General features: G+C 45.1%; 1 protein-coding gene across 1 annotated transcript; it reads left to right on the forward strand.

Moving 5' to 3' along the window:
• The first annotated feature begins 268 nt into the window (after positions 1 to 268).
• fbxo42 (F-box protein 42) lies at positions 269 to 10,822 on the forward strand. The gene is made up of 10 exons (XM_031834177.1): positions 269 to 435; positions 1,180 to 1,459; positions 1,753 to 1,869; positions 2,027 to 2,161; positions 5,040 to 5,193; positions 5,464 to 5,574; positions 5,883 to 5,979; positions 6,158 to 6,214; positions 6,361 to 6,477; positions 9,445 to 10,822. Exons 2-10 carry the CDS (start codon positions 1,189 to 1,191, stop codon positions 10,495 to 10,497), a joined length of 2,112 nt encoding a protein of 703 aa, XP_031690037.1. The 5' UTR covers positions 269 to 435; positions 1,180 to 1,188; the 3' UTR covers positions 10,498 to 10,822.
• Positions 10,823 to 12,240: the final 1,418 nt, after the last annotated feature.

A 12,240-nucleotide genomic window follows, 5' to 3' on the forward strand; every position in this document is an offset into this window, starting at 1 on the left:
AAGTCCTTAGTGATGTGGACACAGAGGAACTTGAAGATCTCGACCCTATCCACTGCAGCCCTGTCGATGGGATACCGGCTGCCCCCCGTTTCCTGTAGTCCTCAATCAGATTGTTGTATAATAGCTTGGTGTATATCAATACATTGGTATCAATACAATAAAGGCATTTGAAGTCATATGTTTTGTTTGGTTGTCATGGTATTTTAGTACAATGGGCCTATACCTATTTTTTAACAATTCTCTTCACCACCGCTTTTGTTTCTACTTCCTCCGTTCACGATTTACGTGCGCGCTCCCGCGTTGCGAAGGACGCTGCCACTGAGGAAGATGGCGAATGCTTGGAGTATGGCGATTTACTGCAGAAGCTGATAAAGGGAATGAGAAGAGCGACGTCTAAAGATAGAAAACCAGCAAAATAATTCGTGCAGAATTACGGTGAATATAGCTGTTGGAGTTTTGGTTGGAAGGGAAATATTGCCCCTGAAAACCTGACCGAAATAGGGCAGAAAACACTAGTTTCTGACTGCAAACATTAGCTAGCTATATAGCTAGCTAGTAACGTAACCCACTAGCTAGCCAACTATCTCGAGATCCAGGAAATGTGTAACCATCATAGTTTCCACGGATAGGTAGCAAAATGTCCATGATTTGCCACATAGTTTTAACAGATGTGATGCCCTACCATAGACTGGAATTCTAATTATCAAGGGCGGGCCAGGATGGATGCGCACATCGGTGAACGCTAACATAATGCAGCTAACTGTATTGTGCCACCTACCTTACCACTTTGGTGAACTAGTTATCAGGCAAACAAGTTACATGAATTTAGCATAGCACTACCTGGCAATGAAATGTGTTTAATTTTATACGACCAGCTAAACTCCTAGCTAGAAATGAGCTATCAATTATCCAAGAACGTTTGTTAGCTACCGTTAACCATCTAGACCAGTTACCGTTACGTTCGCTGCTCAAAACATTATATAGTTAGTTAGATAGTTAACTTACTCTGTTTTGCCTTGTATAGTGGCTAGCTAAATTAGCCATGTGTATTTCCACCTTGTTGTCATTGATGAATGCTACCCTGAAAACACGTGACGTGTTGGAATTGATGGAAGTTACAATTCTTGTTTGAGTCTTTAGGCTCACCATTTTAGTGACTTCTCCCATCTTTGTCTACAGAAAGAAAGAATGTCCCGCTCCTCAGACAGTGAGGATGGATACTTTGTTGCCATGGATACAGAGGAAGATGGAGCAGGGCCTGTTGGATTGGCACAGGAGGAAGAAGAGAAGATGGGGACCAACAGAAGAGAGAGGGACCTAGAGGGCTTAGTTGAGGGCGAGAGGACAATGGTGGAGCTACCAGAGGAAGTCCTAGAATACATCCTGTCCTTCCTTTCACCTTACCAGGAGCACAAGACCGCTGCACTGGTGTGTAAACAGTGGTACCGCCTCATCAAAGGTATATCTCTCTTCTGACGACGCCACAACCACACTTAACCAAAGTAGGCAATAGCATGCCACGATGCTACATTTTGAGACACCCTAGTGGTTATTTCCTTACAAAAGGGCAAGTAACCTTTATCCCATTTTCAGTAACCTTTGACCCATTTTCAGTTGGGAGTCAACCCGAAACAACAAGTTACAAGATACTAACGTGTTACCTATTATGTTGCTTTTATTGTGGTTATGAGTTCACAGAAAACCGTAGGAGTCACTCACTTCATCTCCAATCCCCCCCCCCCCCCCCCCCAGGTGTTGCATATCAGTGTTACCATGGTTTTCTGCGGGCCGTCCAGGATGGCTACATCCAATGGGAGAGTCGTACATACCCATATCCTGGAACACCCATCACTCAACGCTTCTCACACAGTCAGTATACACCACGGCTTTGTGGAATTTAGTTGAATGGCCATGGTATAAGCTGGATAATCAACTCTAGGCTGTGCTTTTTCAAAAAGAAGTATCAGGGACATGGTGTTGAAGGTGTAACTAGTTCTTACTCAAACCATGTATGTGTGTGTTGCAGGTGCATGCTACTATGACTCCAACCAGTCCATGTATGTGTTTGGGGGCTGCACTCAGAGTAGCTGCAATGCTGCCTTCAATGACCTGTGGAGACTTGACCTCAACAGTAAGGAGTGGATCCGCCCTTTAGCTTCAGGTACACACTCAACGTCCTTTTCAGCTCACTATGTCTGTTGCTGTATCTGTTGGTATTTATGCTTTATGCCTCTCCCTGACCCAGTCTGTAATACCTACATGTTTTTTTTTCTTACCTTTTATTTAACTAGGCAAGTCAGTGAAGAACAAATTCTTATTTTCAATGACGGCCTAGGAACAGTGGGTTAACTGCCTGTTCAGGGGCAGAACGACAGATTTGTACAGCTGGGGGGTTTGAACTTGCAACCTTCCGGTTACTAGTCCAACACTCTAACCACTAGGCTACCCTGCCACCCCAAGTTAAGTTTCAAGTGGAGAACCTTCCAAAAGGACAACCGTTTCTGCAGCACTCCACCAATCAGGCCTTTATGGTAGCATAGCCAGATGGAAGCCACTCCTCAGTAAAAGGCACATGACAGCCCGCTTGGAGTTTGCCAAAAGGCACCTAAAGGACTCTGACAATGAGAAACAAGATTCTCTGGTCTGATGAAAGCACGATTGAACTCTTTGGCCTGAATGCCAAGCGTCACGTCTGGGGGAAACCTGGCACCATCCCTACGGTGAAGCATGGTGGTGGCAGCATCATGCTGTGGGGATGTTTTTCAGCAACAGGGACTGGGAGACTAGTCAGAATTGAGGGAAAGATGAATGGAGAAAAGTACAGATATTCTTGATGAAAACCTGCTCAGGACCTCAGACAGGGACGAAGGTTCACCTTCCAATAGGACAACAACCCTCAGCACACAGCCAAGGCAACGCAGGAGTGGCTTCGGGACAAGTCTTGGAATGTCTTTAAGTGGCCCAGCCAGAGCCCAGACTTGAACCCGATCTAACATCTCTGGAGAGACCTGAAAATAGCTGTGCAGCAACGCTCCCCATCCAACCTGACAGAGCTTGAGAGGATCTGCAGAGAAAAATGGGAGAAGTTCCCCAAATACATGTGCCAAGCTTGTAGCATCAAACCTAAGACTCAAGGCTGTAATCGCTGCCAAAGGTGCTTCAACAAAGTACTGAGTAATGGGTCTGAATACTTAAGTAAATGTGATATTTGAGGGGGGAGGGGTGAAAGGTTTTTGCTTTGTCATTATGGGGTATTGTGTTTAGATTGATTTAATCCATTTTAGAATAAGGCTGTAACGTAACAAAATGTGGAAAAAGTCAAGGGGTCTGAATACTTTCCAAATACACTATATATACAGTGGGGCAAAAAAGTATTTAGTCAGCCACCAATTGTGCAAGTTCTCCCACTTAAAAAGATGAGAGAGGCCTGTACTTTTCATCATAGGTACACTTCAACTATGACAGACAAAATGAGGGAAAAAATCCAGAAAATCACACTGTAGGATTTTTATGAATTTATTTGCAAATTATGGTGGACAATAAACTTTTGTTATTGACCAAATACTTATCTCAATACTTTGTTATATATCCTTTGTTGGCAATGACAGAGGTCAAACGTTTTTTGTAAGTCTTCACAAGGTTTTCCACACACTGTTGCTGGTATTTTGGCCCATTCCTCCATGCAGATCTCCTCTAGAGCAGTGATGTTTTGGGGCTGTTGCTGGGCAACACAGACTTTCAACCCCCTCCAAAGATTTTCTATGGGGTTGAGATCTGGAGACTGGCTAGGCCACTCCAGGACCTTGAAATGCTTCATACGAAGCCACTCCTTCGTTACCCGGGCAGTGTGTTTGGGATCATTGTCATGCTGAAAGACCCAGCCACGTTTCATCTTCAATGCCCTTGCTGATGGTAGGGTTTGTTACTTTGTTGCAGGTCATTCACTAGGTCCCCCCGTGTGGTTCTGGGATTTTTGCTCACTGTTCTTGTGATCATTTTGACCCCACGGGGTGAGATCTTGCGTGGAGCCCCAGATCGAGGGAGATTATCAGTGGTCTTGTATGTCTTCCATTTCCTAAGAATTGCTCCCACAGTTGATTTCTTCAAACCAAGCTGCTTACCTATTGCAGATTCAGTCTTCCCAGCCTGGTGCAGGTCTACAATTTTGTTTCTGGTGTCCTTTGACAGCTCTTTGGTCTTGGCCATAGTGGAGTTTGGAGTGTGACTGTTTGAGGTTGTGGACAGGTGTCTTTTATACTGATAACAAGTTCAAACAGGTGCCATTAATACAGGTAACGAGTGGAGGACAGAGGAGCCTCTTAAAGAATAAGTTACAGGTCTGTGGGAGCCAGAAATCTTGCTTGTTTATAGGTGACCAAATACTTATTTTCCACCATAATTTGCAAATAAATTCATAAAAAATCCTACAATGTGATTTTTCTGGATTTTTTTCCCTCATTTTGTCTGTCATAGTTGAAGTGTACCTATGATGAAAATTACAGGCCTCTCTCATCTTTTTAAGTGGGAGAACTTGCACAATTGGTGGCTGACTAAATACCTTTTTGCCCCACTGTACATCAACCTCAATTACCTCGTTCCCCTGCACATCGACTCGGTACGGACAAACTGTATATAGCCAAGTTATCGTGACTCATTGTGTATTTATTCCTCGTGTTATTATTTGTCAGTATTTTCCTCTCTTAATTGTTGGGGTAAGGACCCGTAAGTAAGCATTTCACTGTTAGTCTAAACCTGTTGTTTACGAAGCATGTGTCAAATAAAATGTGGTTTGATTTGACCTCAGGTAAGCACTCCTAAGCCCCTGGGGTGGATGCTGCCTGTTGTATCTATTTATTACAAGGGAAGTGAAGGAGGGGGAAAAAAATGTTTTTTGATGTCAGTGTGCTTTACACATGATCGAAACAAACTAATCTAAAATGTTGTTTTTTTTTGTGGATTTTTTTTAACTCGACTTCTAACCCATGTATGTATGACATAGAAAATGTATGGCTCTTTCATTTCTCCTTTTGCCCACACAGGCTCCTATCCGTCTCCTAAAGCGGGGGCTACCCTGGTGATGTACAAAGACCTGCTGGTGCTATTTGGTGGATGGACTCGCCCCAGCCCCTACCCACTGCATCAGCCAGAGAGATTCTTTGACGAGATCCACACATACTCCCCTTCCAAAAACTGGTGAGAGGTAGAGGCGAACCTAGACTCGGTAGATTAATTAGCCCCTTTGAAGCCAATGAGTGGCTTTATCACGTTGTCTACAATTCACTCTCTCAATACAGGTGGATAGTCAGTGTGTTATTACGCATGAGAAGTCTGTCTGTGTAGAAGCTCTTAAGGCCCATTATCCCCATATCTATATCTGTAGCCTTACCTAGCCATCAGTGCTTGGTGTTTTACCACTTTCCCCCTCCTATCTAACTAACCCCATACTCTTCTATACCCTCTCAGGTGGAACTGCATCGTGACGACCCACGGTCCCCCGCCCATGGCCGGTCACTCTTCCTCTGTCATAGGGAGCACCATGGTGGTGTTTGGAGGGTCACTAGGGGCACGCCAAATGTATGTCACTACTTTGAGGAGCTTTCACCTTGAGTTTTCTGCTAATTCTTACCATACTGTGCCAAACCGGACGCTACAATTGCACAACCTGACATCAGTTCAAACACTTGGAATTAAAACCGTTGTGGTGTTAGGAAACAATGTAGGAAGGTTGTAGTGTGAATGTCTTGAAAGGAAATCATTTCATTTCAAAAACCATCTGGTTTAGTTGTTTTGCAGTGTTGAAAGTTGTGTGTGTGTGTGTGAATCTGTCACTGTGTGTGTTTTGTCTCACCGTGTCTCCCTGCTCTCCACTGGTCCCTGATCAGGAGTAACGAGGTGTGGGTTCTGGATCTGGAGCAGTGGTCCTGGTCCAAGCCAACCATCTCTGGCCCGTCCCCCCACCCACGAGGAGGCCAGTCTCAGGTCAGGATGACACTTTCACCGCCCACCTTCTCCCTTCTGTACCTCCATCATGCAGTATTTCGGATTCTTTTGTAAATGTCTGTATCTGTTTTTTTGTTAAATAGAGAATGCCCGTCACATTTTTTGTGGCTTGTGTCAGTGGTTCTCTGTTTTAAATGTATATTCTCCTCTCTCACAGATTGTGGTTGGCAACGAGACTCTACTTATTCTGGGAGGCTGTGGAGGCCCTAATGCGGTGAGTGCCTGTGTTCTCGAATGGGAGTCTGCACTGTTTTCCGTGGACAGGCAACTCTGCCTGCCGGTGTTATGCTAGTTGAACGGTTTCTGCGGATGTTTTGCTGGTTGTGACTCTGCTCCCCCCCTCTCTCATGTCCCTGCTAGCTGCTGAAGGATGCCTGGCTCCTCCACATGGGTGCCCCACCCTGGACGTGGCAGCAGTTGAGGGTTGAGAACGATGACCATGGAGCCCCAGAGCTGTGGTGCCACCCCGCCTGCAGGGTATGTGTGGCTCTCAATACATTCCCTACCCCTTTTTTATACACACATTTATGGAGTGCTATATGCTTGCCGCTGTCAAGATTGATGAGGGTAAATGTTATCCCAGATCCTTGCCTGCACCTGTTGAATGACGACTCATCTTTGACACTTAAGGCAAATGCTTAGTTTTTTGCAGTTATGTTGGAATCAGGGCTGGCTCTTGAATTTTACTGGATGAATGTTTTCCAGAATATTGTTAATTTGGAATCCACAACACTAAAATGTAATAGGGCGAGGCCATCCACAGTGCAGGCTTTGGCAGGGAATCTTAAGCCGTAAGGGACCAACTGGTAGGGTGACCTTACTTCTCTCTTTCCTTCACCCTTTGGTGTTTCTTTTTGACTGCCTCTGCTATTTGAGAAGTTGGTTACGGGATGGGTGGAAGGCTTGACCAAATCTTAACATTACCTGTATTTTTATTTGGGAATTTAGTTTTTATGGGCTGGAGCTGCATGTATAACATTGTATGGTGTTTTCTGTTTTGTTTGTTGATGTTCTTTAAAAAAGAAAATGTTGGTCAGAAATGTACTGGCCCGAATAGAATTTATACTGTCCCAGATATGGGGTAGTTTATAAATATATTATGGTACTGCAGGGCCTGGGTTGACATGCTTTCTTTCTATATTTTCAGCTAATAAAATGCTACGTTATGGTATATATTAAAAGGCTGTGGAATATAATTTAGCAATGTAGGACATTATTCTCTTCTTTGAAATCCCAAAATGTTTTGCATGCTAGCAATCAAGTTTTCAAGATATAAAACATTGAAAATAGAGTTCTTCAAAACTTGATTGCTGACATGCAAAACATTTTGGGATTATATCAACAGTGGACAAATTAAACAAATACCAAAAGATAGTTTTTGAGTGGTATTTTCCTTTTAAATCTGCAATTTGTAACTTTATGGGCTACCAACCAAATTCACATAGAAATGTGTGGTTATAGGTCTGTCGTTGAAAGCAAGTCTAAGTTTCATTTTGCGTCTTTTGGTTTTGTACACCAGTTTCTAACAGCTGAAAATACAATATTTTTGGTTATGGTAAATATATTTTACAGCGGTTTTGATGGTACAATGATTTTCTACACCAGTGGTCACCAACCTTTAATTTTTGAGTCAAAATGTAAGCCGAGATCAACCGTAAAAATATTTTGGGACATGACTTAAAAAACATAAGCTTATGCAACAGTCACCTATTAAAAACAGTACTGTAGTAATGAGATTTGTGCGTAGGTTATAAGCCCAAAACATTATCACCCCTCCAATGCATTGTTGTTCTTCTCAGACCATTTAATTTTTATATTTCAACATTTGAGCTATATGATCACACCGGTAATAGATCAGTTGTTGTATTACTTGTGAGGTACAGCTGAGTGAGCATACATTTAAATAATTTGCTTAGTTTTTTTCAGCCTGCATCTGATGGTCAGTCTCAGCGGAGGGAGAGGGCAGCAGACTGGGTCCGCCTCTCAACGTCCCCCAGCTCTCCCTTTCCTCCACTGACACTGACCAAAAAGGGACGCCGGCTGATGGGGAAACACGCACTGCATTTTCTGCCTCGTGCACAAATTCATGTTGTTACACCTATGACCAGAGAAATTGAAATATTCCTCGATATAAAAAAATAAAAAAAGATCCAAGCCGCTAATAATAACAATGCAAGCCTATCAATACACTTTCCTACTAATTCATTGCAGCTGCAGTGCTGGTTGTAGCACGGGTGGAAGTCGGGAGAACATGCATTTTATGGCTTATAAAAGTGTTGAATAGAAAGTGTTGAGTGCTGAGTAAAAACTTAAACATGAACTCACTCATAAAAACAGCAGCTCTTTGCTGTATTTGTTGACACTCTAGTCATGGTTTTAAAAGATCTGAAATCTCACAACATCAACTTTCTTTTACGCCTGCTACGTTACTACAGCACAGTAATCTGAGCCATCCGATTGGCCAGTCGTAGGCCTATAGTGCACTTGATTTGCTTCCCCGGGGCCCGTCTGGAAGGCAGAGGTTGTACTTATTAGAAATATGCTATGGTTCTAAATGGGAACACGTCGACTACCCGGCACGCAGGGCAGTTAAATCAGGTGCACCTACCGCCAACAGCGCGAGCCCCAAAAAATAAATGAGGAACCCAAGGCTTTATCATTGTTTTTTTACCGAAATATTTGGCGATCAACTAGGAATGCCTAGGAGATCGACCAGTCGGTCACGATCAACTGGTTGGTGACCACTGCTTTCCACTGTACTTGCTTGTTTTGTCACATTAACTGAAATTAAGCAAACTATTCTAATTTTAACAACCAGGAAATGGCGACTTCTGCATAGTGCATTTTCTTCCTAAAGTATTAAGAAGAGTTTTGCATCTGCAAATGGAAGGTTACCCATTAGACAACTGCTTTTCAATAGAGACATTGCTCTAGGCTAGCCAAGAGGAATGATACTTGTATTTTTGTAGCATTCTTCTTGCAGACTGTCAACAGTAGCCACTAGCCAGCCTGTTGCTGGTTTGTAAATCACTTTCCCTAAAATAAATAAGCTCAGCGAGTGGATTGACGAGTGCTTCATTTCACTCTGGACTGCATCAACTCTTTTACTGCACAAGAAGTTGTGGCTCTCGAGGAGTGTTGTTGAATGAACGGGCTATCATATTGCTCATACAAATAGATGTACTTTTTCACATGTGGTCTTCAATGGAAGACTGCGACGTAGCAGGTAAATGTCGAAATGGAACACCAAAATGCGCTGGGAAATTACTGACCCGGTCCAGCCAATGACTGATGAGATCCACTGGCCTGACACATACTGGCCCCGGGCCATAGTAAATGTTGGATCCTGCCTTGGTCTCACAGCAGTGAACACTGTTGGGATGTTGTGTATGGGATTTATTCTTTCAACTCAACCTCCTTTCATTGTTTTCTATCTCTCTCCAGGTTGGGCAGTGTGTGGTGGTGTTCTCCCAGGCTCCGTCTGGCCGTGCGCCCCTCAGCCCCAGCCTGAACTCTCGGCCCTCACCCATCAGTGCCTCTCCCGCTCCCTTGGGCACGGAGCCCCCTTCCCTGCGCTCCTATTCCCCTGTGAGGAGCGGAGCCGCCGGGGTCGTACTGGGGGCCGCTGAGGAAGCCCCCTGTGTGAATGGCCGCTGGGGCACACTGAGACCCCGTCCCTCGGCCAGAGGGGGTGCCAGAGAGGGTAGCCCCGGCTCCTCCTCTCAGCAGCCATCCCCCTCCCAGGGTCCTGAAAGCCCGCCTCTTCCATCCCTCCATCCACTACTCGATGGCTCGTCCCCCTCTCCCAGGACCAGCCCTGCCCAGGCTGCCTCCCCGCCCTCTCACCCCCCTGTCTCGTCGGACTACGGCTGGGAATCTACCCTTTCTGCCACCCACCCCCTTTCTGCTGAGGTACTCAGCACTAATGGAGTGCACACACCTCCCCCTGCTCCTGGCTCCCCACTCACTCCACCGGGGGCGGTGTCCCCTGCTGCCCTGAGACGGGGCCTGGAGGCTGTCAAAAACCCGTCCTCTTCATCCATGCCATCGTCCTCAAATCCATTGTCTCAAGGGGCTGCTACAGGAGTAAGTGGAAGCGGGGGAGGCGGGGCTTCAGCTGGAACCTCCCCCTCATCCTCCAGCCCACCACAGGTTGCCGCTGACGGACACACCATCCCGCCCATCGCACGGCGGCTTGGCCATCACCCACCCCAGAGCCTGAACGTGGGCAAGCCCCTGTACCAGTCGCTCAACTGCAAGCCCATGCAGATGTATGTACTGGATGTGTCCCGAGCCAAAGGGGACGGTCTTGTCTCCTGGAGGGTTTACGGTAACGGAACCCCCGCCGCCGTCACGGGTCCCCCCGAGACGAGCCTCCACACAGTGGTCCAAGGGAGGGGTGAGCTCATAATTTTCGGGGGCTTGATGGACAAGAAGCAGAACGTGAAGTACTACCCTAAAACCAACGCCTTGTACTTTGTACGCGCTAAGAGGTAATGTAACGACGGACAGGGTCGTGAATGATGCCAGAAAGTGTTGCTAAGTAACGGACGATCAATTTTCCATCCTGACCCATACAAGGGAAGTGAAACAAGGTCTTATTCCTCTACCGCAGAGGATCATGGGAAAATAACATGTCACACTAATTCTTGGCGTTTCTTTCTTCTCTCACACTAACTTCTCTCCCTCTACTTCTCTCTCTACCCCCTCTTCCTATCGCATAACTTCAAAGAATATAACATTTCAGACAGTACATTTTAAGGACGTTGAGGGTGTTGTTGCTATGACAGTGAGGATTGGATGAATGGGTATCCTGACCTCCCAACACCTGCAGTGTGTGTGAGATGGTTGGTCAAATGGCCCGACAGGACAGCAGTTTTTCCATTGATCCCTAAAGATTTACAGTTTCTGTTCCTCTTTGGTCTCCCCGCTGTGCACTGAGAGGGAGAGAAAAGAAAATGGTTGACCGAGCCCTGTGCTGAAGAGGGAGGAACAGTGGATGGCTGACTACTTTGCTTTTTTAATCACTCTCTCAGCCTGCATTGTTTACATTGAAGAGTGTAAGTGCGTGTGAAAGCGTGTATGTTGATGTTGGGTGCGTGTGGGTGTAAATGCTATTGTATGTAGATTTTTTTTGGGGGGGGGGGGGGGGTTGCAGTGTTCTGTAAGCATAGTAAAACAATAAAAGCCTAATTGTCAAAACTCATGTTTCATTAGGTGTTAAAACATTCACTTTTAAGTTGTTGATTCATTGTGTCCTGGAAGTATTTTATTATTGGGTCATCACCAGGCTATGCTGCATCTTACAAAAGAACGTAAACACATCCAGTAAAGACCTGCTTGGCATAACCTTGATGCAGTAGTAAACATCACACAACTGACGGGAACGTCGAGACTCCGGAGTAAATTTCCTGATATGCGGGCCCAAGACAACGGATGGAATGTTCTGATGGTAGGTTATTGACACGCTAAACATGTGATTGTGAGCTGCTAGATAAGGACACCGATGGAGTTCACCTACTGCAAATATTGTGGGCCGTAAAATGTTTGGGGGAACCTAAAGTTGAATTCCTAAACCCTTCACTACAGTACGTTCCCAAAGGGGATGCCAAGTATGGCCATGACTACATAGGACACCTAGGTTTAAAAAATGACAAAATAAATTATAGTAACATCAAAATGTGGAAAATATATTTTGCACAAAATGAAAATAAATTACGGGTCAACATCGAAATATTGCTCCCAGCGTAGATCAAAGCTTGTATTCTTGATCTGCCTCTACGAACGTGTGGAATCTTGAAACGGGGGTGCTGCAGCTCAATATGGCGACCGGAGTAAGAACAGAATGTGGAAAAAGTCTAAGGGTGCGAACACTTTCTAAAGGCACTATCCGTCAAGTTGCTATCTGCCGGCAGAGACTTCTATTGCAGTAACTTTGAAGGACTCTGGCTAGTATTAGCCAGTTAGAAGGATGAAGTAAGAAGCTAAGGTTAAACGGAGCCGACCTCAGCAGGTGCAAAAATACGCTCTAACTTTGCTTTACTGAGAGAGACAGTAGTGACGCCGAGGCAGGCTGCAAAGCACGCAGAGGAGACCGAGAAGTTCGGACAGTTGTTCCCAAACTTGGGGCAGGGGCCCATTTGAGGTCCTCTGACAAAATGTGTACTAATCATATCAAACAAGTTAGGAACTTAAAACTCAATATGAACATCTCCACATGGCCTGTCTTATCTATTGGCC

Source organism: Oncorhynchus kisutch, linkage group LG1 (assembly GCF_002021735.2).
Source record: "Oncorhynchus kisutch isolate 150728-3 linkage group LG1, Okis_V2, whole genome shotgun sequence".
Taxonomy (NCBI): domain Eukaryota; kingdom Metazoa; phylum Chordata; class Actinopteri; order Salmoniformes; family Salmonidae; genus Oncorhynchus; species Oncorhynchus kisutch.